A 27789-nucleotide genomic window follows, 5' to 3' on the forward strand; every position below is an offset into this window, starting at 1 on the left:
ATAAGATGGAGTCTCAAGGCGAGCGGGAGCCGGGGGTATTAGAAATGGATTTAGAATGTGTAGAATACATGGCCCAGGATGAGATTCCCGTGCAGGAAATGCTTGTTGTGCAGGACGAACTCCCCCAACTAAACGCAGAGCCCGAAATGGGTGCAGCGGCAGAGGCCACGGCGTATGACACCTCCCCTCCCCCTCTCCGCCAAAACCCCCCGATCCTTGTCGAACCGAGTGCACTCGAACGGTTTCTGCAGGCAATAACAGCGAATACACAACAAATGAACGAAATGGATAAGAAAATGGAAACAAACACAAACGAAATGAAAACGAATATGGAAACAAACGCACTCAAAATGAAGGAAGAAATGAAAGTAAATGCGCAAGGAATGAAGGAAGAAATGAAAGAACTGCGGGGTGTGACGCAGAACATGGGCCGAAGCCTGCAGGCCGGCATGAAGGCAATAGCCGGGGAGCTCAAAATGGCGACGCCACGTGGGGGGGACGAACGAGCTGGGAGGGAGTGCAACGGCTGTCAGGCCCGCAGTGGAGGCGGGTGAGGACAAAGTAATTTGGGGGACGTGTTGGGCGAGAAGTGTGAAGGTGACGGAGAGAGCAACAGTGACGGTGACCGAGAGGGAAAAACTAATTGTGGTGACGGAGACGTGCACGAGGGAGATAACAAGGGAAGAGACGGAAATAATATTTGAGACAAGGGAGATAACGGAAGAGACGGAAATAATAGAGACACGGGAGATAGAGGGTGAATTGGACGGGGTTAGAGACGCACACACACACACACACGGAGCTAGTAGCGAGGCTTAATGAGGGTGAGCTGGCGGACCGTGTAGGGACCCGGTGCGAGCAGTTGGATAGCCTCCTTCGGGAACGGAGGGAGATGCTATTCTCCCTCGAAGCTGATCACGACCAGGTGGGTTCGGTCGTGCCAGGCGAGTTCGAGGGGAGGAGTGCTGCGAACGCGTGCACGGAGAGCTTGGGGGGTATAGAGGCCCCGGAAACCCTGGGGGTGGCACGAATCCCCGGCGTGATTGTCCCTAGCGTGAATGCCCGGTGTGTGTGGTGCAAGGTGTGAGTGCGCCCCCGTGTGTGGAAGCGACCACGTATGCGAGTAAAATGGTGTGCGAGGCTGCGAGTGGGCCGAAGTGCGTGCCTCCCAGCACTCCGGGTGTGAGTGGAAGCCCGTGTATGAGTGAGACACCGCGGGCGAGTGCCCCTGCGTGTGTGAGTGGTATGGTTTGTGTGAGGGAAATGGCACGAGTGAGTGAGCGGCCGAGTGTGAGAGAGACCGTGTGTGTGAGAGAGCGGTATGTAAGGGAGATGTCGGTCGGCATGCGGGAGCACGCAGCCGCGTCTCCCGAGGTGAGTGTAATGGAGTGGAGTGTGAGCGTCGTAACACGCGGGTGTGCGTGGTTTGAATGGCGACGACAACGGCGACAGAGAGACACGGGCCGGTAGCGGCCCTAGATGTTTTGAGCACCGTGCTGGGTTCACGCAGCAGCGAGCGCGAGGTCCGTGCTGTGCAACGCACGAGGCCGCCACGTGCTCGCATGTGGGAGTGAAGCCCGGTCCGGAAACGCCAGTGGTGGATTTGCCGATCCCACGGACGGACAAAGTCTAGGCAGGTAGACGGATTTGGACCGGACAGGTTCTCCACGCGAGCTTGTGTTAAGCTCCAACGGGCAGAGCACATGTGCTCGCGTGGAGAGCCCCTCGGAGTGCGAGGTTTGCTTTTGTGGTGTGCACGGTGACGCCATGGCTGCACGTGGGGTTGGAATCCGGCAGGAGTGGTATCTCTGCCGGATGGTACCGTCCAAGAGGGACGAGGTACACGTGGAGCTGCATGACGTCACGGGCAGGTGCAAAGTGCGTGGCTGTGAATTGCCGCGCAGGTGCGCAGGTTGCAAGTTACCGCGCTGGTGCTGTGTAATAAAAAAAAAAGCAAGCCTCGCTTTCGGGTGAACAGGATTCCCGGGCATGGGGTGGAAGACCTCCTGTCCAGGGCACAGGATTGCACTCGTTAGGGGGAAGGGTTAGCTTAGTTAGACCGGCTCCATGGGGCAGGGGTAATTCCTCATGTAGCTCGTGGAATGGATTAGTTAGAGGGATTGTAGCGAGATTTAGGAAGGGAAATGGGAAATGACATTTTGGAGACAGTGACAGACTTTGGATGTGTAGAGGGGACATAGCTAATACGTAGTGTTAAAAGGAATGAGCTATAGTGTAAGGGATGACGTGGGAGCATGAGTTAGTTAGGGGAGGTAGTTAGAAGGATGGCAGAATTCAGCGGTGTGTGTGTTGAAGAGTTGTGAGGTGAGTACATGTGCTTGGTGAGTGAATGAGGCCAGCGGGTCGGTGTAAATGGAGCGAATGTGGAATGCATGGTGCGATGAGTGATTGGGGGGAGGAGTGACTCCCACCCAAGGGACCCCGGGGTCAGTGTAGAGTGAGTTAGGGGGTGAGTCAAATGGACAAAATGGAGGTCGTTTTGTTGTTGGTGGGAATGTAGGCTCGATACCCATTTGGAGGGGTGCAGGAGCCCTGTTGACGGGCTGGGAGCATGGCTGCGAAAGGTGAGTATCTCTGAGTGGGTACCCTGGGCACCAGGCTAGTCAGCCGTAGTAGGCCAAGGGCCCATGGGGGGCCGGGATAGCGTAGTGGGCACGGGTGCGCCCGCTTGGTGCGGGGGCCCGGGGCGCCATTAGCCGCGTGGGCAGTGTTGTGGGCACGGGTGACCCTCGGAAAGGGGCCCGGGAAGCCAGCCTGCCACGTGTGCGTTTCAGGGGAGTTGCCATGGGGGGCACTCCCCGGTGTTTAGGGAGCTGGTTGGCTCGGAGGCAGTGTAGTGCCCGGGGGTGCCATAGCTGGAGATTCGGCAGAGGATCGTGCCTGCCAAGGGAGCCACGTGTCCCAGCCATGAAACCGTGTGAGGGCATGGAAAGAAAATTGGGGGGCGAGGCCCAAAATTGTAAGGACACCAACACGGGTGATGGGAATCTGGGTTGATAGAACCAATAGTTTAAGCGCGAGGCGCTTGTTGAAAGCCCCGGGGTAGTTTCAAGGTTACTGGTTAGGGTAGATTAGGAAGTGTACCCCTCCGCACCATCCATCCCCTCGCTCTCGTTGTGGGCCGCTGGACCCACTTTGTGTTATAGATCGCTGAACTCTGGGGAGGCCATCTTGAGGCTTGAGTTGGGCCTTGACGCAGGATGCTAGCTCTCCCTTATTCCCCTCCGGGAAGGGAACGTAGGGGTTGGGAGTAGGCTAGTAGACGATAGGTTAGCCGAACAGGGACAGTAGAGGGGGTTAGGGGACGATTTATAGTGGGGAAGTAAAAAATAAAAACAACAAAAAATAAAAGGGGGGCTAAATTGGGTTTGACAAATTAAGGGAGTGGGTATAGACAGTGACAGGCAAAGGCGATAGGTGGGAGGGAGACCGTAGGGGAGGTCCGAGACCGCCTTTCGAGTGGCCAGCACCACAGCACTCCCTCCACCAACTTCCATTGAAAGGCAAAGGCCGGCCCACTTCGTCGGCTGGCTTTTTGCTGCAAGGCCTGTGCCGGTCGGATTGTCTGACGGCTGTGTTACTTCAAGGCCTGTGCCGGTCAGCTCCACTGCCGGCTGTCTTTGCTTCAAGGCCTGTGCCGGCCCACTTCGTCTGCCGGTTGTGTTTGCCTGCAGCGGCCCTGTTCTGCCGGCTTTGTATGCCTGTCCAACTTTGCCATGCCATGCCAACTGCCCACATCATCAGTTTGTCCCCGCTCAATTTTGCTTTGCCCCCCCTCCCCTGTTCATTTCCATATGCGCCAGGATCAAGGCAACAGTTTGCAAGCTGCAAGAACTGTCCTGTTGACAGCTACAACACGGGCCTGCACCAGCAGCCCGTGCACCGTTGTTTGTTTGCGTCCATCAATCCATCCATCCATTGTGCTCATTGCGTGTGCCACTTGAGCTGGCACGGAGACTGCGTTTGTGCAGCCCATGCACTGTTGTGGTGCACTGGGTTCATTTTAAAAGGGGGAGGCCTAGGACTGCGTGTGAGCAGCCGGCCACGTTCCCTGTCACCTGCATTGCGTGAGCCAGGGACTGCATGCGAGCAGCCTGGCTCCCTGCGAACTGCTTTTCTTTTTGCAGAGTCCATTGATCCTGGGCCATGGTTTGGTGTAAAATTTGTAAGTAAGATGTACTGTAAATATGAGTGCGCTCCTGGCATGCATGTCTTAGCGCTGGCAATTTTATTTAAGTCGTCCGTATGAGTGGGTTTGTTTAGTTAGTTACTCAGCCCTCAGGTTATTTATTTTGGGGACACGAATACCATGAATGTCGCACTCAGGGATCCGAAGGTCAAACGTACTAGGGGAGAACTGCACATGATGGCACACGAGAATTTGACGACTCGGGACGAGTCTGTAAAAAGGGGAGGGGGTCGTGTTATGGTTGTGGAAATTCGCATTACACCATAAAGGGCCCTCAGGTGAGATATCTCTGTAAATACTTGTGTAGTTAGCCCAAACCCGTTGTATAGAGGGAATTTATGTGATCCATCTGGTCTGCGACGCTTTGAGTTAGCCATTTTTTCTGTTCTATCTTTTATTTCAAACAAACAGCATCTCAACAACCACGCCATCCCCACCACAGCACCAAACACACTCCAACCACGCCACCTCCACCATCTACGCTACCACATCTTCGCCACTCGCCATTCAGTAGGCCCTATGTGGTTACGATCTCCGGGAACAAAGAAAAACCAACAACGATGCTCGGGGGTTTTCTCGCCTGTTTCTCCCATCGAAATTCTCCGCGCTCGGTGTGGGGGAAGTGCGATCTGAGCCGGGGGTCAAAGGTGAGAAAAGGTGGGGGCCTCTTTTTGGGGGAATAATTCCCTGGCTCTGAGCCAAGACTGACTCCCCCGGCCCCTGCACGGCGCGGGGTGGAGAGAGAGCGAGAGGTCACGCCCCCCTTCGAGAGGCTTCTCCAAGAAGCTCGAAGGGAGGCAGAGCCGAAAACGGGGCGGAGTGAAGGGCGGAGCCCCGCGCTACAAAAGGTGGAGAGGACGGACCCTGGTCGAGTGGTTGGTCGAGTGGTTGGTCGAGAGTTGGTCGAGTTGGTTCGGGTTGAGTTGGTTCTTCGAGGCTTCCTGTCTGTTTGTCTTGTGGGGGAAGAGTCCTGCGCCCGCGGCTTGGCGAGCGGCCTGTCGCGAAGGCACGGACGGGAGACGCAGCAGCGCCGGTTGTGAGGTGGTCCTGCGCGTCCAAACGAAGAGTGCCGGAGAGGGCTCGCCGGCCCCGAGAGAGGTCGGGGCCAGGCGCGACCACGCTGACGGTCGTGGGAGAGGGGCTCACCGGCCACGAAAGGGGAAGTCGCGACTTCTTTTTCCTTTTTCCTTTGCTTTTTGTGTAAATGTCTGTGGGTGGCGCCGTCTGTCAAGTAGTATTGTTTTAAGTGTTGCCGTGTGTTCGCATATTCGGTCGTAGCTCTGCATTGTTGTTGTTGTTTTAAATTGATATATGTGCATTTGTGATTCTGTTTGGCTGCATATGTGTGCTCTGCGTCTGTGTGAATAAAGTGCTTGTGTGAACTTGTTCCCCGTTTCGCTGCGTCTCTCCCTTTGTTGAATCTCCATCTTGCTTCACGTAAAGGGTTCGTAGTGGGCTTAATACGCCCCATAAGTAATCGGAACCGACGAGGCCGATGATAACACCGTTCGGTTATCCCGATAGTACGGATCGGACCGCTTAAGCGGCCCGTGTCCGGAGTCGACCTGCGGCGAGGTGCGATCGCCCGGTTTACCATCCGCGTGGGTACTTAGGTAGGTCGAGTTTGGTGAACAACCCTATCTCACGCGGGTGGCGGATTGGCACGATTGTGGTGAGGCCGAAAGGCCCACCCGTGACTAGCTCCCGGCGTTAGTCCGAGAGGGTCACGACAGAATTGTTCGACCGGTGTGCGACGTGCCGCAATTCAAGTCACGTGGCCGATCACACGCCGGCGGGCGCGAATTCGCAACTATATATATATATATATATATATATATATATATATATATATATATATATATCTATCTCTATATCTATCTCTATACTATATCTATCTCTATATCTATCTCTATATCTATCTCTATACTATATCTATCTCTATATCTATCTCTATATCTATCTCTATATCTATCTCTATATCTATATCTATATCTATCTAATCTATCTATCTATCTATCTATCTATCTATCTATCTATCTATCTATATAGATATAGATATAGATATAGATATAGATATAGATATAGATATAGATATAGATATAGATATAGATATAGATATAGATATAGATAGATAGATAGATAGATAGATAGATAGATAGATAGATAGATAGATATATATATATATATATATATATATATATATATATATATATATATATATATATATAGATATAGATATAGATATATATATATATATATATATATATATATATATATATATATATATATATATATATATATATAGATATAGACATATATATATATATATATATATAGATATAGACATATATATATATATATATATATATATATATATATATATATATATATATATATATATATATCTATATTACAAAATATAAATAAAAAAATGTGTCAACTTTTATTATATTCATTATATTTTAATATTTTTCAGTATAAATTAATATCGCTATGGATGTTCAAACAATATTTTCTCGGATCATAAACAAATAATAATATGGCACAAATATGGTACCGGTCCCTGGCACATTGGGAAAAAAAAACCTGCCCGTCGGCCACATCAGATAGTTTGAGAAGCACTGCTGTAAGGGACCCATACCTTCGGAGTTATCCGAGGGTAACGATCTGAATTCCAGGTGTTCGGTGGAGTTGACTCTCTTACTCCAACTACCGTTCGTGCCTGTCGCCGATACCCGGTCCACAACAATATAACCTCTTCAAATTTCAAGGCACACACACACACATTTATACACACACACACACACACACACACACACACACATACACACACACACACACACACACACACACACACACACACACACACACACACACAAGCATTTAAAGGCCATTTTCCCCGGTAAAGCAGGGGTTAGCCTTGCGGGCCCCATGACAATCTTCTCCACTTTACCCAGTTTTCTGCATCTCCCCTTCTTAATCCCCTTGCCCACATTTCCTCTTCCACCACATTTAGCCAAGTTTTTCTCGGTCTTCCCCGTCCTCTACTTCCGACTACACTCATTTCCAACACTCCTCTCACCCAGTCACTTTCATCCTTCCTCAACACATGACCCAACCATCTCAACCTGTTTCTCTTCACAACCTCCATCACAGACTGTATTCCCATCATCTTTCGCAAGTCATCATTTGCCTTCCTCTCTCTCAACGATACTCCATACATCCAGCGAACCATTCGCATTTCCACCCTTTCCAGCCTTTGTTGCTGCTCCATGTTCAGTACCCATGTCTCACTCCCATAAATAATCGTACTCCTCACACATGTAGCATACACCTTTCCCTTCAGCTTCAATGACACTCCCCTCTTTGTCAGCACGCCACTTAGTTCCCGAAACTTCTTCCATGCACATCTCACTCTAGCAACCGTCGAAGAGTCTGATCCACCTTCTCCATTCAGCATGTCTCCGAGATAGCAAAATGTTTTCACCCCTTCCAGCTTCACACCATCTCCAAGATCCAACTCAACAATTCCTTCATCTGCTGTTCCCTCGATGCACACCTTACACTTGAATGTAGCTGCCACACTGGTTAATGACCCTCTCACCCCACTACATTTTCGATGAACCCATTCAGCACACATTGTACGCTGAATGGAGTTCACTCCGACACCCTTCCTGCACACAGCACACGGCCACTTCCCAGTCCTTTCCACCTCACCACATGCTTTACCACTTTCCATCACCTTCGTCTTTCCGATATTCACCTTCAAACCTTTTGCCTCCAAACATTCCTTCCACTTGTTCATCTTCTCCTTCAGTCCATCCATACTCTCTGCAATCAACACCAGATCACCTGCATACAGCAGCTCCCACGGTAAACCCTCCTTTACCTTCCGAGCCAGCACCTCTATCACAACTACAAATAGAAGTGGACTTAGTACCGACCCCTGGTGCACTCCTACCCTCACCTCAAACTCACCACTGTTCCCATCCTTCGTCCTTACAGCTGTGCGTGTTCTCTCGTACATTGCCATCACTACTCTGATCAACCATTCCTCCACTCCTAACTTCCTCAATGCCCATGTCATTACTTCACGTGGAACCCTACCAAATGCTTTCTCCAGATCAACAAACCCCCCCCAAAAACAACTTCTTCCTCTTCTCCAGGTACTTCTCCTGCAACTGCCTTACAATAAAAATTGCATCTGTCGTTCCTCTTCCTGGCATAAATCCAAACTGCAGTTCGTCAATCTTTACCTTCTTCCTTATCCTCTTCTCCAACACCCTTTCCAATACCTTCATTCCATGCTCCAATAACTTTATTGCTCTATAGGAGCCACAGTCCAGAGGGTCACCTTTCCCCTTGTACAGAGGGACGAGGGTACTCAGTTCCCAATCCACTGTAATGCGGCCTTCTTTCACCACCAGATTACAGATCTCTGTCATTCTCTTCACACCCCAACTTCCCGCTGCCTTCAACATATCTCCCACAACTCCCGTCGGCCCTCCTGCTTTTCTACTCTTCATTGCTCTTATAGCTTCCTCAACTTCCTTCTCAGTTATCTTCTCTGCTGGTCCTAAAACCGGGTTACTCTCGATGTTGCTGTCCCATTCATTTTCTACATTCAACAGCCTTTCCATATATCTCTTCCATCTTCCTTTAATTCCATCTGAGTCCGCAACAATTTGTCCCACTTCATCCTTCAAGCAACTGACCCCCGTCACATCAAATCTCTCTCTCGCTATCTGCTTTGCAATCCTGAATACCGTTTCTTAAGGCCTGGTTACACCTTGACGTTTTAGCCAACGTATGCCGATTTTTGATTTTTTTTTTCTAAAACGCTGGCACACGTTGAATACGTTATGGGTAAGTTTTGATAACATTGAGAGCACGCTGGCATACGTCGTAGTACGTTGCCATACGTCATTGTACGTTGGCTTTAAACGTTGTACTTTTCGGTTGTCCTCAAATTTTTTCATGCTTGAAATTTCACGACGTATGCCGGCGTATGACTCACACGTTCCGCTACGCTGGCCACAAGTTGTATGCACGGTCTGCGATCGTTGACAGACGTCAACACATGCTACTTGTAAGTTAATCATAACTTGAGACACGCCGAGGTAATGTTTAGAGTACCCGAAACTTATTTCTAATCTATGATTAACGTGTTGTTGGCACGTTACGCGATCGTTGCCACACGTCGACAGACGTTACTTTTAAGTTACTCATAGGCTGAAAGACGTCGGTATAATGGATCGTCCTTGCGTCAGCGTCCACGGCCACGGCCAGGACACTTATTTGCTGCATTCTTCAAACTTTTCTTCGGCATGACGAGGATGTTCACACTTCGATGTCTAGCTTGGCTATGATTAGAATTGTCCATCGGCAGTGTCTATTTAAAATAGTCGAGTTTGAGCGTTTTAACACGTTCAGAAGAAACGTTTCAAATTTCCAAACCCCAGCGTCAAAAAACAAAAAAAACAAAAAACAAAGGCGAGTGACAGCAATTTAAATCGTTCATTGTAAACAATGAAACTAGCTGAGTGGTACCGTTTAAAAGTCGTTGAGTGTAAAAAAAAATCCAATTGTTGAGCGCAAGCTTCTACTTTCAATAGTGGATATGCAGCCATTTAAATCGTTGAGTGGCAGCCTATGAACCTACCCGTGGACACGCGGACGCAAGGAGGATCCATCATAACCCACACCCTCCCCCTCACACCCACCTACTACTGCCAACATGAACAAACTACTACTAATACTAATAGTAATAGTAATACTGATACTGATACTGTTACTGCTGACATGGACATCGACTCAAAAAGGACTCGAAAACACTGTTGGGTTCCCTTTTATGAACACCATTTTTATATACCAATTCCCAAAACCGCTGGGAACACGTCTTTATATGGCAGTTGTAACCTAGAAACACGTTCATTTATTTTTTTTGTCGACCGGAAGACGTCATTGGAATACGTCTACATACGTCGATGTGTGTTGGGGCTACGTAAAGAATTGGTTCAAAGCACGTCAAACATAAGTTAGAAATAAGTTTCACGTAAAAAAGACATTACCGCGACGTGTTTCGACTTATGAGTAGCTTATAAGTAGCCTTTGTGGACGTGTGTAAGCGTCCACATATCGTGTGTAAAACTTATCCTCATCGCATGCGAATGTGTGTCATACGCCGAGTACGTCGTAAAATTTTGAACATGTTCAAAATTTCTTGACGTACTCTACTTACTACGACTTATGATAGCGTATTTAGCGTTCTACTCGCGCATACCAAACTTACCCATACCGTATTCGACGTGCCCCAACGTTTTAGACACAGTTTTTGTTACGTCGGCATACGCTGGCAAGATCGCCAAGGTGTGACCGCGATTTTGACCTTTCCATTTCTACGGCAGTTATGATTCGAATCGTTGTGCGTCAGCCTTTTAATAGGCTACGTCACGACATCGTCGGCGATGCGTGCAACGTGCTATGCCGAAGTTAGACTATCGTTGGGCATCGGTTGTGTAGGCCGACAACAGGTTCAGCATTCGTTGGTATAAGTTATCTATAACACAACGAAACGTTCTGTGTAGTTACCAATGCGTTTTACATAAGACCAAGTCGCTATGAATACGTCCGAATCTTTAAAAAAAAAACATCAAAAGTTCAACGTAAGCCAGCGTTTTACATAAATTTTAACACGTTGCCATCGCTGGCTAAAACGTCAAGGTGTGACCGGGCCTTTACCCTCCTCCGAATCCAAGCGTTCTCCAAACATTTTCCTATGGGCCTCCTGCGCCTTTGCCACCTCTTTCTTTGCAGCCTTCTTGGCTTCCTTATAACTTTCATGTGCTGCCTCTTCTTCCCACCGTATCCTTTGCCTTTTGCCATTCCTTGAACTTCTTCCTCTTCTCTTCAATCGTCTTTCCAACTTCATCACCCCACCACCATGTTTCCGAGTGCCTCGGTGGTCCTTTTGTCCATCCACATACCTCACCAACGGCTCCCAATAGACTATCTTTCATTGACATCCAACCACTTTCAAGCTCAACCACATCATCCTCAACCATACTCAGCCTATCTCTTAATGCTTCCTTCACCGTCGCCTTTTTCAACCTCCACACCTTCATCCTCGGTTGGTACTTCACCCGCCAAATTCTCCGCGCACCTTTCACCCTTATATCGCAGACAACCAGGTGGTGCTGCAAAACAGTCTCCTCCCCTGGGATCACCTTTGTGTCCCGGAGGTTTCCCCTATCTCGCTGACGCACCATCAGGTAATCAATGGTTGTCATCAACCCACCTGACGTGTATGTAATAAGCTTATTATCCACTTTCTGGAATTGAGTATTACAGATCAACAAATCAGCTCCATCAGCAAACTCCAAGATCCTTTCACCTTCTCCATTTCTCACACCATATCCATAACCCCCATGGACTCCCTCAAAACCATCTGGACTCCTTCCCACATGTCCATTCAAGTCTCCTCCAACCACAACAACTTCCTCATCTTTCACATTTTCCATCAACTTCTCCATTGCACACCAGAACATGTTCTTCTCTTCATCGCTTCGACCGACCTGCGGGGCATATCCTGAGATGGCGTTCACCAAGAGATTTCCGATCACAATTCTCACCATCATCAACCTTTCACTCACTCTAGTCTCACTCACTGCACTGTCTACAAACTCCTCAGAAAACATGACACCAACACCATGCACGCCTTCTGGGCACCCTTGCCACATAAACTTGTACTTCTGCCCCTGCCTTCCCTTCACCATTCCTACACCACTTCCCTTCCACCGTGTCTCCTGCACACAACATATGTCCACTCTTCTTCTGACCAATGTTTCAACCACTTCTCCAGATCTCCCTGTCATTGTCCCTACATTCCATATACCAAACCTCAGAAACCAATCTCCACGTGGGGCATCAGACGATTGGTCATCATAAATGGAAAAATTTCCTCCATTGCTTCGATCGGGTTCCCCACCTTGAGTTTTAACGAGAGGGGGTGAGGACCCCCACGGGGTACTTCGGGCTGTACCCTGCCCATCAGTTGTACTCATCATGGTTTCCTTTTGAGGCGATGTTTTTATGGCCGGATGCCCTTCCTGACGCCAACCCTTTTAGTCACCTTTTACGATACGCAGGGATACGGTGTACCTATTCTGACCGGGGTACACACCGGGGTTCAAATTTCAAGGCAATCGGATGAAAATTGAGGATTTTAGAAATACAACCTTAGTTGTTGACCTTGAGCCAATGTTGACCCTTTGGTCGATGCTGACTTCAAAAATATGGGCTGGTTGACTTCAGTGACCTGAAATATATATCCTCTTCAAATTTCAAGTTAATTGGATGAAAATTGTGGATTTTACAAATACCAACTTAGTTGTTGACCTTGGGCCAACATGGCTCAAACTCAGGAACCTAGGATCCCAAGCCAGCCACCCTAAAGGCTAAGCCAATGCTTCGCTTGTTACAATAAGAGGTGGTGTGATCGATGGTTGGCTGATTGCAATCATGAGGTGGGATGATAGGTGGTTGGCTGTTTGCAATAATGAGGTACTGGGATAGATAGCTGGCTGGTTACAATCATGAGATGGTGTGAGCAATGGTTGCAATCATGTGGTTGAAATTTTAAATGTTGAAAAAACTCCAAAGTAAAACTATTGCAATTTCAAGCCAACAAGAAGACCTCAAGTAGATTTGGATGGGCCAGGTATCTGTCTGGGGGATGGCCAGACGAAGGCCCCTGGAGTACCGGTGGAAAGTGGACACAGTGACGTGCTGCTCTGGCACATGCTCCCATACCTGACCTGACCTGAAGACCTCTGTACATATCCAACTTGTACAGTGCCTTCAGAAAGTATTCACACCCATCATATCATTTGTGGTTCTTAATATATTCACAACCATTGTTGTCCAGGTCTTTTTGGAACACCCTGTACTTTGTAACGATACATTATCATAGCAGAAAGTGTCTTGCCAAATGGCTTCCAAAATCCTCAATGTGCTTCCCTGCTATGCTTGCACATTCAAGGACTGTAGTCCTCACCTTCAGTCATCTGAAGTACCCCTTCAGAAAATAAACTATTTTTTTTGTATACCATGTTGAGGCTCGTGTAAGAGCTAAAGCACAGAACATATAACAAGGCAGGAGACGAGGGGTGGGAGAGGGAAGCACAAAATAGTGGGGAACAGAGACATTAGAAGATCTGTGGAAGGGAGAGGGATGGGGTGGGGTACATGGGGTAAACAAGATGGTACTCCAGAGACTTTCAGGAAAGAAAACAGAATTTGAAGAAGGTGGGTTTGGGGTGGATTGACGGGGGTAGAAAAGATCACGATTTTGGATGGGGGAAGATATGAGATGGGGGTGAACATCTGTTTTGAAAACCTGGAGGGAAGAGTGAGATTGAAGAGAATGTGAGAGTTTGTTCCAGATGCAGGAAAAAAGAGGAATGAAAGAGGGAAGGTGAGCAGTAATTCATGATTTTGGCAGTTTCACCAGAAGGGGGTTTTTGGTGGACCTTGAACGCCCTGGGGAAACATAGGCGGTACAGAGCAATGGGTCAAGGCCAGAGAGGAGACAGTAGAAGACAGAAAGACCACCGGCATGCCCGTGGTGAGAGAGTGAGAGACCCAAAGACAGCTTAATCGTGGGAGATACCAATTGGTAACTCTCTTGCTTCTGACCTTTTTGTTCATTCAAATCGATTTGCCATTATATAAGATGTATCACAAACCGTATACTCTGGTGTGATAACAATGAGGAATCCTGAATTCTGGACTTCTTGGTCATGTTTTGCTTTCAAACTAAGCAATGAATCTTTACAATTGTAATCCATTAATTGTATTTTTTTTTCCAGTTTGGTTTACCTGCCCTTACCTGGCCTTTCTGCTTTTCAACACTTACATTCTTACTTATCACCAGCAACTGCTCCTCTACCCACAAAATCCCCCTGTCTCGGGTCACTTACCCTGAAGCAAACCGCCGCTACTACAAGTATATACAAGAATCTAAATCTCAAGAACACACAGAAGAAGACCATTCTTCTATTGAAGTATCTACACATGAATAATCCACTTTGCTACTCCATAATTGGAAAAACCTGCTGCAGTATGCAATGTAACAAGCTCAATTGAGCTAACATCCTCGTCCTCTTAATGATGACATCATAAAAAACGAATATGACGTCATTGTGATGTATCAGGTTTGTGATAAGTTATATGTGCTAATTCCCGGCTTGATTCACGCAAACAAAATTCAAACAGCTTGCCTAGTTTCGGAGATAATGGTGTAGGCGATTTCCATTAGTGGCGATATTATGACATCAAAACTTTTTTGTAGGAGCAATTTTCAAAATCGGAGATTGTTACTGTCTGCGCATGCTATTTTTACATATATATATATATATATATATATATATATATATATATATATATATATATATATATATATATATATATATATATATATATATATATATATATATATATATATGCCAAGTTTCAGGAAATTTTGATGAAAACTGTAGGCTGTGAAACAAATGAAACAAAAAATGTCAAAAAATTGATATGACGTCAGAGTAATGTATCATAAGTGCGGTAATTAATCTGAGCTAATGCCCTGTTCGATTCCCGCAAACAGAATTCAAAAAGCTTGCCTAGTTTCGGAGATAATTTTTTGCGCAATTTCCATTAGCGGAGATATTTTCACGTCATAACTTTTTTTCTAGGAGGAATTTTCAAAATCGGAGATGGTTACTGTCTGCACAGGGTATTTTTACATATATACGCCAAGTTTCAGGAAGTTTCGATGAAAACTAGGTTGTGAAACAAAAAAGTCCACAAGAACAACAATGTGAGTAAGACTTAGAGATCCTCCTCGAGGATCTAAAAATTATTTTATAGCACCATGTTCGAGATATTAATGTCTCTCTCTGTCAGTCTTTCTCAAGCATACACACACACACACACACACACACACACACACACACACACACACACACACACACACACACACACACACACACACACACACACACACACACACACACACACACACACACACACACACACACACGCGCGCACATCCAAAGCTCATGAGGAGAATCAAAAACAAAACAAAACATAAATTTGAAAAAATACTTGGAGGTAATGGTTGCTGAAAGCAAATTCATAATAGAGATGATAGCAAGGAAGGTTAAAAAAAAACTGCAACAAAGTCAACAATGGGAGAAAACAAAACCACAGTTGAAAATTACCCGAAAGCATGCTACCACAAATGAGGGAAACAAAAGCAATCTACATCAAGTCCTCCCGAGAAAGATAAACTTGAAAATTGTTGGAAAAGGAATCTATGAGGACTCAACATAACACAACAAAGATGCTGATTAGATCCAAAACTTGGAGGAATAAAAAAACATCTAAAGGAAATGCCTTCAGTGATATTTAATGATTCGAAAAAAATAACTTGCAAAAATGCCAAACTTTAAAAGTCCTAGCCCGGTTGGAATTCTAAACTTCTGGATAAAGCACCGAGATGCTCTCCACAATCACTATGCTCGAGCATTCAACAAACTTATCCAAGGGGAGGAGGCTTAGGATGAGTGGCTCACGGAAGGTCCTCATCCCAAAATCTGAAGAAACCCAACTACCTCACAAATATAAACCAATAATGTATCTACCAACAACATACAAACTTCTTACAGGAATCATCACAGGATATGCCACCACCTGACACAACATGGAGGCCTCAACGTAGAACAGAATGGATGTAAAAGAGGATGCTACCATACAATAGACCACCTATGACTTTACTAAACAAGGCCATGCTCAAAAACTGCAAAACCAGAATAACCAAATTATCCACAGTGTGGAATGTTCAAGATGAACCCCAATTGATCAAACTGATTGAGAAAGCAATGGGGCTCTGGAATACTACATTGATATTACAGCACTCTGAGGGAAAGATCGAAATACCATGGTTGAAGATATGACACGGGATCTTCCAGGGTGATAGACTTTCGCCCCTCCTTTTTTGCCTGGCTCTGGACCCACTGAGCAACCTCATTAATGAGCAAGGACATCGATACACCCCCAACATCCAGTAAGAGAACATCCAAAGAGACAAGAAAGTAAAACATCCACTGGACATGAGTGATTTAAAACTCTTTGCACCAAAGAACGAAAAATTGACAGAACAACTCAAATTCGTGAAACGGTACTCCGACGACATTCATATATAATTTTGCCAAACCAAATGTGCCAAGTGCACATTCGTGCAAGGTAGACCAAAAAAAACGGACAACATAAACATTGACCTTGATACAACAATACAGGAATTGGACAATGAAGCACCATTCAAATACCCGGAGTCAAAGAGGGCCACCAAATGTCACAAACAAATGGGAAAAACATACCAAAGAATACCTATGCAGAGCAAGGATGATTCTGTAAACATACCTCTCCCTGAGAAACAAAATCAAAGCCATGAACCTACCAGTATTCCAATACAGCTGTGGAACAATAAACTGGCCACAAGCAGAAATCAAAAAACTACATATCAAAATAAGGAAACTCCTCACTATCCACAAAATGTTCTACAAAAAACTACACCAATGGCTTTAAGAAATGGCCAGACTGAGTCATGCAGATAGGTGTCCGTTCTGTAAGATACAAACAGAAAGTACAAGCCACCTCCTCTCAGGATGTAAAAAAATCTCATCTCAGAACAGCTGCATACACAAAGGAACAACAAAGTATGTCGAGTAATCCACTGACGCATCTGCCAAAATTAAATTCCCAGTTTCAGGAAACTCATGGGAGCATGAACCAAAAGCAATCATTGAAAATAAGGAAGTTACACTCATGTACGACCTGATGATCCCATTAAACACAAACATAAAAAACAAAGGATTGCGATTGGATATCTTAGGTACAAAAAGAAAAGGTTGTGTGGTTAAGCGAAGTTTCAGTAACCATATTTGGCCAAAACAATGCAAAAATCAAGAAAACGACCACATACCAGGTTCTCAAAAATGAAGTCAAAAGATCTTGGAAGCTGAAGAATGCCAAAATTCTACCAGTGTGAATTTGATCAATTGGAGTGAGAAAGAAGAACCTCACAGAGACCTTACAAAAACATCCCTGGGAATATTACTACAAACAAACTGCAGTTGGAAGGTGACCGGGGCTCAGTAATGATCCTGAAAACAGCCCTCAGAACAAAACTTTGAAAACAAGAAAACTTCACAGGTTGGTCCATGAATCATGATTCCTTACTGAAATGGAGGTGGAAACTTCAAGACCAGAGAGGACTCTGTTCCATCTTCTGAAACCCACATATATATGGAGATGACAACCAACAACACACACACACACACACACACACACACACACACACACACACACACACACACACACACACACACACACACGTTTTTTTCACACACAACTGTTTCCAAAAATTCTATCAAACACACAAAAAAGGTACATAAAATAAAAAACAAACACACACACACACTTCTGATAAATGTGAACACACACACACACACACACACACACACACACACACACACACACACACACACACACACACTCACACTCACACTCACACACGCTGCACCAATCAACTGGCACCACAAAGACACACTCCACCTCCTCCCCAAACACCCACACTTCTTTATTGCAGTGCAGTATTTGTCTTTTTTTAAACTGTTCAATTGTCCTTTAATCCACTACTCCTGGCAAAATGTCTATAAATACACTATTCCATGTACATTCAATTTACTTCCAAGACCTTCCAAAGATTATCCAAGTTGCTGGGATTCTTTTTTACTTTTATTTGTCCAAATTGTCCCATGCAGCTTCAATGATATTGAGATCTGGGCTTTAGGAGGCCATTCCATGTTTGAAGGATTCCAGCTTCCTCTTTCTTTTGCAAATAAGTTTTAATTATTCCAGCTGAGTGTTTTTTGGATCATCACCTTGCTGTAAGATGAAGTTTGAACCAATAGGTCTTGTATCACTGGGAATAAGATTGTGGATTAAAATTTGTTCGTACCTTACTGCAGTCAATAAACCATCAATTTTCAGCAATTTTCCTACACCACTTGAGGATGTGCAACCCTCAACCTTGATTCAAACCTCCTCCATGCTTAATTGTTGGCTTCAAACAGGGCTCTTTCTCAGTTTAATTTTTTTTCATTGCCATCATTTTGATCCAGGTAAATGAAACTTTGACACCTCTGTCCAAAGCATCATTGACCATTGTTCTTTCATCCAATTTCTGTGTATTTGTGCATACTTTAGCCTTTCAGTCTTGTTCCCCTTTCTTAATGGAGGTTTTCCCACGATAACACATCCTTTGAGTCCTGATTTGAAAAGTGACCTTCGTACTGATGATGGAAGGATGACACCTGAGCATTCTGCCAGTCCTGTTGTCAATTCAACACTCGTCATCTTTCTATTCCTTAAATATGTTATCTTCAACAATTACTCATCTTTGTTAGACAGCTTTCTGAGTCTTCTAGTCCTGGATTTGTCAATTACAGATGATGTTTTTCTGTACTTATTCATTGTGCTTCAGATACCACACCTTGAAAAAAAAATCAAGTGATGAGAGTTATTTCACTCAATGTTTTTCCATCTTTATACAGAAAGACAATTACATGGAAATCTTCGACTGAATTTTTACCCATTTTGTTTGAAGCTAATAATTATTCTGAAAATCTGTATTCTGCCATACAAAAATTGGGCTTCTTGCTTTATGGATGTGTTAAGAGGAAGTACCTGATGTTAATGACACACACCTGACCATCAGTCATCAATTAGATATGATTGGTAAATGTGATTTCTTCGCTACTACAACACTTCAAATAAGCTGCTCATGTTTGCTTTAAGTTGTGATCACAGGTTTTTGAAGATTCTGATCAATGTGAATTAAATATTGCTAATGACTTGTTTGGTTTCTTCTTACCCAAAGTAACTGCATTAATAATAGTCAACGTTGTTATTATGGTAGAAAACACAGGTGGAGCCTTTGAGTAAATTGTTGATGCTCATGACATCCATTTATTGCAACTCCAAAACGTGTCGAGGACTTTTGCACATCAGCGTACCTCGATAAAAAAATTTTTGGATACCATGTTGAGGCTCATGTAAGAGCTAAAACAGAACATATATCATGGCAGGAGACAAGAGCGGTGGGAGAGGGAAGCACAAAACAGTGGGGAACAGAGACATTAGGAGATATTAGAACAGCACGAAGACGGTGCCTGACGGTGGACAAAGGCCGAGTAGCGGCCGTAGCTATTTTGGGGATCGTGCCGGGTTTGCACGGCAGCGCGCGGGGTCCGTACCACGTGCGCACCTGCGGGAGTGAAGCCCGGTCCGTAAACGCACGCGGTGGATTAGCCGATCCCGCGGAAGGACAGAAGGAAGGCTGGATAATGGATTTGGACCGGATGGGTTCTCCCGGCGGGCATGTGTGTGAAGCTCCGACGAGCAGAGCACATGTGTTCGCGTGGGGAACCCCTCGAAACATGAGGCTTGTTTTTGATGCGCAGGGTGACATCGTGGTTGCAGGGTTGGAATCCGGCAGAAGGGAAATCCCTGCCGGATGGTATCGTCCGAGGAGGGACGAGATGCGCGAACAGCTGCCATGACGTCATCTGCGAACCTACGAAAGGAGCGCAGGTTGCGAGTTGCCGCGCTGGTGCGTGCATGAAAAAAAAAAGCAAGCCTCGCTTTGGGTGAACAGGATTCCCTGGGAAAGGGGTGGAAGACCCTCCCTGTCAGGGGGCACAGGAACTACTATTTAGGGGGTTGGGTTAGCGATAGTTAGACTGGCTTCATGGGGCACAGACAATGCCTCATGGAGCCCGTGGAATGGATTCGTTAGAGGAATTTTAGTTCAGATTTAGGAAATGGGAATTTTTTTGGATTTATGGAGACATGGACAGACATGGAAATGTGTAGAGGGGACGTAGCTTAGCTACGTAGAGTAAATGGAACGTGCATGAGAGTAAGGGATGACGAGGGAGCACGAGTGAGTCAGGGGATTTAGTTAGAAGGATGGCAGTAGAGAGTGTTGGTGTGAGTTGTGAAATGGAAAGTGTGTGGGACAGCGGGCCCAAGTGTGTGAGTGGAGCGAATGTGGTATGCATGGTGCGAATGACTGGTTGGGGGGAGGAGTGATTCCCACCCAAGTGACCCCAGGGTCAGCTTAATGTTAGCTAGTGGGTTATTCAAATTTATTAAAAGGAGGTCGTTTTGTTGGTGTCGAGAGAAGGCACGAAACCCGTTTGGAGGGGTGCAGGAGTTCATGGACCGGCTGGGAGCGTGGCTGTGGAAAGTTGAGTTTTATTTAGTGGGCACCCTGGGCACCGGACTAGTCGGCCAGAGTAGGCCAAGGGCCCAAAAGGGGCCGGGATAGTGTAGTGGGTATGGGCAACCCGTCGGAAACGGGACCCGTAGTGCCAGAATGCCACGGGGGCAGTGTAGAGGGCACGGGCGACCCTCGGAAAGGGACCCGGGGCATCAACACGCCACATGGGCATCGGAGGGGGGCAACGCCAGAGAGGGAAACACCCCGCGTTGTAGGGAGCAGCTTGGCTCGGAGGCAGCCTGCGGGTCTGGGGTGCCATGGTTAGAGTTCGGCAGGGGGGGGAGTTCCTGCCAGTTGAGCCACACTGCCCAGCCAGGAAATTGTGCGAGGGCACGTATGAAAATTTGAGGGCAAGGCCCAAATTTATAATGGACACCAACAAATTTATAATGGACAGGCGACGGGAATCATGGTTTTTAGAACCGATAGTTTTAAAGTGTGAGGCATTTTTGGAAAGCCCCGGGGTTGTTTCAGGTTAATGAATGTTAGGGTAGGTAGGAGATGTACCCCTTCGCACCATCCATCCCTTCGCTCGTAGGCCGCTGGACTCACTTTGGTAGATCGCTGAACTCTGTGGAGGCCATTCTGAGGCTTCGTTGGGCCTCGAGACAGGACGCTCGTCTCTCCCTATTCCCCTCCAGAGAGGGAACGTAGGGGTTGGGAGTAGGCTAGGTGGACATGATAGGCTAGCCGGACAATGCCGATAAAGGGGGTTAGGGAGACAATTATAAAAGGGAAATAAAAATAAAGAGGGGAAAATTTTTTTTCTTTTGTGGCAAATTAAGGGAGTGGGTATGGACAGAGACAGGCAAAGGTGATAGAGTGGGGGGAGACAGTCGGCTAGGTCCGAGCCTGCCGTCAGAGCGGCCGGCACCACCGCACTCTCTCCAGACCTGATGGAACGACACCAGAGGCCGGCCAGCTTCATTGCCGGCCTGTTGTGATGCAGCCGCCTGTTCTGCATGGACTTGCCTTGCCATGCCTCGTTTGCCTGCCTCTGCCATGACCCCATGCCTGCGAGCCCTTGTTTGCATTTGCCCCTGTGTCCATCCATCCCCATGTGCGCCAGGACCATCCAGTTTTGCAAGGACTGCCCTGCAGTGCATGAAGCACCCGTGCATCCATCATGCTCATTTGTGTTTTGAGACCATCTCCATCCATTCCCCTGCATCAATGGACTTTGAAACGACTTTTACCTTCTCCCCTTTCACAGATCACAAGTCCTGGGCCATGGTTAAGTAATGGATAAGTTGAGTGAAAATTGTAAATACATGGAACCCCACCTGCATGTTTGTTTTAGCACCAGCAATTTTAGTTAAGTTGTCCGAATGAGTCTGTGAGAGTTTGTTTAGGTAGTTACGCAGCACATTTGGTTATTTATTTTTGGGACACGTATAAAGAAATATCGCACTCAGGGATCCGAAAGTAGAACGTACGAGGGGAAAACTTGCACATGCTGGTCACACGAAAATTTGACGACTCGGGACGAGTCTGTAAAAAGGGGAGGGGGTTGTGTTACGAATTTGGGAATTCGATTGCACACAACATACAGGTTCCTTAAGTCAACTATGTCGATAAGTGCTTGTTTCCGAGATAGCTCACCTTTCATTGTTTAAATGTTCAGAAATCGATTAGATGCGCTGCGGATCGATTTAATAGTTGGGGAACGAACAATGGAGACATCCCTCCCCCTCTTCTGCGAAGAGGAAGAACCCTGCCGGCCCGTGACTCATGATGTCAACAACTCCCTCCCACCCGTGGTTGAGCTGGGGGATGGATCACGAGGGCATGAGTCATGCTGGGCGTGGAGGAGGGGGGGGCGGAAAAGGATGAGGAGATCTTTTTATTTTGTTGGTGGGCAGAGTTGAGAGGGCAGATTAAGAGAAGGGAGTTGAGGGGAGTCGTTCAGTAGACCGTCGGGTCCTGCTTGGTTTGCGTTGGGGTTGAGACCTTCGGAAGCATTTTGCTTCAGCTGGCTCAGTGAGCTTCGGCTGAGGCCTGGCTCGGGAGGGGCATTTTGGAGGATCTTTGCTTTGACGGTTCCGTGAGCTTCGGCTTCTGCTTGGCTCGGGAGAGCTTTTTGTTTGAAGCTGCCCTGTTTGGAAGGAAGTTAAGCCGGTTGCTCGGCTCGAGCTGCGAGTGGTGGCTTCTTCTCGGTTCGTGGAGCTCTTTGTTCTCCATTTTGGTTCCTGGCTTGGTGCGACTCATCGACCTCTTCGTGGAGGTGGTTCCTCGGGGAAGCGACGCATCGACGGGAATGTTCGGTGCCTCGTCTCACCAGCACGTGTTGAGAAGCTCGGGAGGTGGTTCCTCGGGGAAGCGACGCATCGACGGGAAGGTTCGGCGCCTCGTCTTACCAGCACGTGTTGAGAAGCGCGGGAGGTGGTTCCTCGGGGAAGTGACGCATCGACGGGAAGGATCGGCGCCTCGTCTCACCAGCACGTGTTGAGAAGCACGGGAGGATTCGCGGGAGCTCGGGAAGGATCGCGGCTCGACGAATGGATCCAGCTCGTTCTCGCTGGAGCCCGGGTCCGAACAACTTGAAGACCACACGAGGTGGAGAGGTTCGAGATAGGTTCTGGGTTTCAGCTCACCTGTCCTCCGAGCTGGAGCTCGTTATTAAAGGCCTCTGCCATCATTTCTTGGGTGTGTGTGTGTGTGTGTGTGTGTGTGTGTGTGTGTGTGTGTGTGTGCGCGCGCGCGTACGTGTGTCCGTGGGCCCGTCTAATAAGTAGGAACTGCTGTTAAGTGCAAGTGACTGTACATAATAAGTAGACGGTTGCAGTTCTTTTGTCGTGCTTTTGTTGCTTGTATAATTGCATACGTGTTTTGCCTTGTTTAATTGCATACGTGCTTTATTATAATGAATGTCCTTGTGTGAATGTAAACCTGTTCATTGCGTCCATTCCCTCATTGAACTGCTCCATCTTGCACTCGGAATATAGTTGGTTTTTAAATAGCCAGTAAAGTGATTGGGTCCAACGGGACTGCGCGATAATACCCCGCTCGGTTGTCCCAAAAGGAAGCGAGCTGCATAAGCTGCTCGTTTCCAAGCGGTCCCGTTGAGGTACAATCTCTCGGTAACCGACCTGCGCGAATAATTAGGTAAATCGAAGATTTGGCGATCGGACCCTGTAGCGCGGGTAGAGTGTGGACAAGGTTGTGGTGGGATTAAAAACCCACCCGTGACTGGTTTCTGGTGTTGTTCCAGAAAGTCACGACTGGATTGTCCGTTCGGTGGGCGAAGCGACCGCAATTGGTTGGACGCGGTCATTCGCACGCCGCCGTGCGGGAAATCTACAATTATTTATATATATATATATATATATATATATATATATATATATATATATATATATATATATATATATATATATATATATATATATATATATATATATATATATATATAGTTGAAAGTGTGTCTGTCTGTGTGTGTGTGTTTCTCTGTGAACTATGCACGCGAAAAGTACTGGACTGAATCTCACCAAACTTCACATGCTGACATAACATGTACCCGGGAGTGTCCCGATGTAAAAGAATTGTACTTCCGACTTCTGGTTTCCGAATTATGACGTCATCACCTTATTTCGTAACGTTAATTTTTCAAGTTCAGCCGATTGACATGGGGCCACGCCATTTCCAATAGAATGAAAAAATAATGCTACAGTCAATTGAAGACAATGACTTCCGACTTCCCGGTTTCCAAATTATGACGTCATCACCTGATTGCGTAACGTTAATTTTTCAAGTTCAGCCGATTGACATGGGGCCACGCCATTTCCAATAGAATGAAAAAATAATGCTACAGTCAATTGAAGACAATGACTTCCGACTTCCCGGTTTCCGAATTATGACTTATGCATTCGACACACTTGCAAAAATGACCGTATGTATATTATACCGTATAATTATATAATAATCATCTGTAAGTCATATTTTATTAACATTTTCTTTGTTCATTATGGTTATAAAAATCATTTTTATTGTTACTGTATAACGTTTTTACGTCACTTCGGCCTGGATTCGGGATCAGCGATCAAATAATGTAAATCACGATGAAAAATTATTTTTGATGATGTGGGAGTTATCTTTATTAAAATCAGTAGAGGAAATATACACCATGTCTGATATTTGGGTCTTTCATGTCTCCGACGATGCCTTTTTCTCCAGGGACGCATCATTCCCCATGACAAAAACCGGAAGCAAACGGGTCATAGCCGACGACACGGATTCCAAATTGCCAGAGTATTGTGTTGTTGTTGTTTACTATTCTCTCATGTGCACGCGTTGAGTATGAAGCTCACTACATTCGCTATTAAATGCTGTGCGGTGTATAAACACGATCGGGTTTGATTTCTATGTTGCGAATATTAAACGCTGTGCGGTGTATAAACACGATCGGGTTTGATTTCTATGTTGCGAATATTAAACGCTGTGCGGTGTATAAACACGATCGGGTTTGATTTCTATCTTGCGAATATTAATAAATGCTGTGCGGTGTATAAACACGATCGGGTTTGATTTCTATGTTGCGAATATTAAACGCTGTGCGGTGTATAAACACGATCGGGTTTGATTTCTATCTTGCAAATATTAAACGCTGTGCGGTGTATAAACACGATCGGGTTTGATTTCTATCTTGCGAATATTAAACGCTGTGCGGTGTATAAACACGATCGGGTTTGATTTCTATCTTGCGAATATTAAACGCTGTGCGGTGTATAAACACGATCGGGTTTGATTTCTATCTTGCGAATATTAAACGCTGTGCGGTGTATAAACACGATCGGGTTTGATTTCTATGTTGCGAATATTAAACGCTGTGCGGTGTATAAACACGATCGGGTTTGATTTCTATCTTGCGAATATTAAACGCTGTGCAGTGTGTGCTGTGTCACGTGATTGGGTTTTCGTATATCATGCCTCGCCCGCTTGGGGTGGCAGGACTGTGCTTCTGGCCGCGCAATAAAGCGGAGTAGATGGTGGCCCGCGTGCTTCTTGCGTCCCACCGCACCTAGTACACACTAGTTGGCTGACGAAGGTGGGATCATACGAACTTATGCCCGTTTTCGACGGGGACGACTTCGAAGCTTTTTCAGAGCAATTGGATTGCTATTTCCACGCAAACGATGTGGTCGACGAGAGCAAGCAGAAGTCAATCTTGCTCGCTTCGCTTTCGCCGGAGCATTATCGGCTGCTGGGGGACTTAGTGGCACCGAACAGGCCCCGGGATGACGGGCTGGCGTTTCGGGACATCGTGGAGAAAATGAAAGCACACATGGCGGTTGAGCAGACTCGCGGGGATGTTCGAGCCATCACCGGCCAGGCGGGGTCGCGAGCACCCCGGGACGCGCGCACGACCTTCGATGCGGGTCGGACGTCGCCGCGCGGCCACGCGTGTGGCGGGGTGACACCGCGGACATGCTTGGGATGTGGAGGTCGACACCTGCGCCGTGCATGCCCGTATAAAGGCAACGTGTGTTTGAATTGTCACAAGGTGGGTCATTTGGCGCGTGTGTGCCGTGGGGCATCGGCCACCGTTAAAGTCGTGGACGGCGATGTGCGACGTGACTCGGGGCGGAACCAGCGGCCGTTGTTGAGCCTGGGTTCAGTTGGCCCGACGACGGCGCGCCCGATGACGGTGGAGGTCGAAGTGAACGAAACGCCGATCACGTTCCAGGTCGATACAGGAGCAGCGGTGTCGCTCATCGGCGAGCAGACCGCGCGTAGACTCAACGGCTTGAAGATTATCAGGTCAAACCTCGCGCTGTTCACGTACACCCGCGAGAAGATAACGCCAGTCGGGATGGCAGACGTGTCTGTGCGGTACCAAGGCCAGGTCGCCACGCTTCGGCTGTACGTCGTACGGGGGAGGGGGCCGTCTCTCCTCGGCCGAGATTGGATGACCCGCATCAGGCTAGACTGGGCCGCAGTTCACCTTGTGCAACCCGTGCCGAGCCAGTGGGAAGATCAGTTGGAGGAGATTCTTCAAAGACATCAAGGGTTGTTTAGAGTCGACCTTGGAAAGCTCAAGGGCAAGGAGGCGAAACTCTTCTTGAAGGAGGGGGTGATTCCTCGGTTTTGTAAACCGCGTCCGGTGCCGTATGCCCTGCGGGACAAGGTCAAGGGTGAACTGGATAGGCTAGAGGCCTGTGGAGTGATCGAACGGGTGTCATGCTCGGATTGGGCCACCCCGGTTGTCACGGTGCTGAAACGGAATGGGGACGTCCGATTGTGCGGGGACTTCAAATCCACAGTTAACCCGGGGCTCAGCGTGGAGCAATATCCATTGCCGTCAATCGATGAAATATATGCGCGATTGGCGGGGAGTCGATACTTCACGAAGCTAGACCTGCGTGATGCATATTTTCACCTGCCGATGGATCCCGGGAGTAGCGAGATTTTAACAATCAACACGTGTCAAGGACTATATCGATATACCCGACTCTGTTTTGGGATTGCTTCGGCCCCAGCTTTGTGGCAGAAAGCTATGGATCAGGTTTGCAGTGGCCTGCCCGCTCAGACCTACCTGGACGATGTACTCATTGCGGGGAAAACGGCGGACGAGCATCTGGCGAACATTGCCCGAGTGCTGACGAAGCTAGAAGCGTGCGGCCTGCGCTTAAACAGAAACAAGTGCGCGTTCTTCAAGCAGCGCTTGGAATACCTCGGGCACATCATCACGCCGGAGGGGCTGTTGAAAGGTCATCGGAAGGTGGAGGCGATTCAGCGCATGCCACCGCCTCGCGACAAGACGCAGCTGCGTTCGTTCATTGGTATGGCCCACTATTACCAAAGGTTCGTGCGCGGGCTCAGCTCACAACTTGCGCCGCTGACGCGGTTGCTCAAGAAGGACGAGCGCTGGATTTGGGGGCCTGCACACCAGGCGTCGTTCGACCGCGTCAAGCGGCTGCTCACAGAAGATACGGTCCTCGTGCACTACGAGCCTGCGCGTCCGCTCCTATTGGCATGCGACAGCTCTGCATATGGCATCGGGGCTGTGCTCTCCCACAGGATGGATGATGGTTCCAAGCGGCCTGTTTGTTTTGCATCCCGGACCTTGTCCACGGCAGAGCGCGGATATGCCCAGATCGAACGGGAGGCTCTCAGCATCGTCTGGGGTGTGCGGAGGTTTCATCAATATCTGCTGGGACGGCATTTCATTTTACAGACGGATCACAAA

General features: G+C 47.2%; 1 protein-coding gene across 9 annotated transcripts in view; it reads left to right on the top strand.

Moving 5' to 3' along the window:
• LOC147016991 (urea transporter 2-like) overlaps window positions 1-27789 on the top strand; it is a 137944-nt gene that overhangs the window by 53791 nt on the left and 56364 nt on the right. The window contains exon 7 of one of the 9 annotated variants that reach the window (XM_085846324.1): window positions 14080-14641. The exons of 7 other annotated variants lie outside the window; for them this stretch is intronic. In XM_085846324.1, the coding sequence (XP_085702450.1) occupies window positions 14080-14292 (213 nt within the window). In that variant the 3' untranslated portion in view covers window positions 14293-14641. Of the gene's footprint in view, window positions 1-14079; window positions 14642-27789 lie in introns of those variants that run through there. One more of the 9 variants, XM_085846322.1, reaches the window with a different exon arrangement.

The sequence above is a fragment of the Eptatretus burgeri genome, chromosome 11 (assembly GCF_056783735.1).
Source record: "Eptatretus burgeri isolate ZD-2024b chromosome 11, Ebu_testis_v1, whole genome shotgun sequence".
Taxonomy (NCBI): Eukaryota; Metazoa; Chordata; class Myxini; order Myxiniformes; family Myxinidae; genus Eptatretus; species Eptatretus burgeri.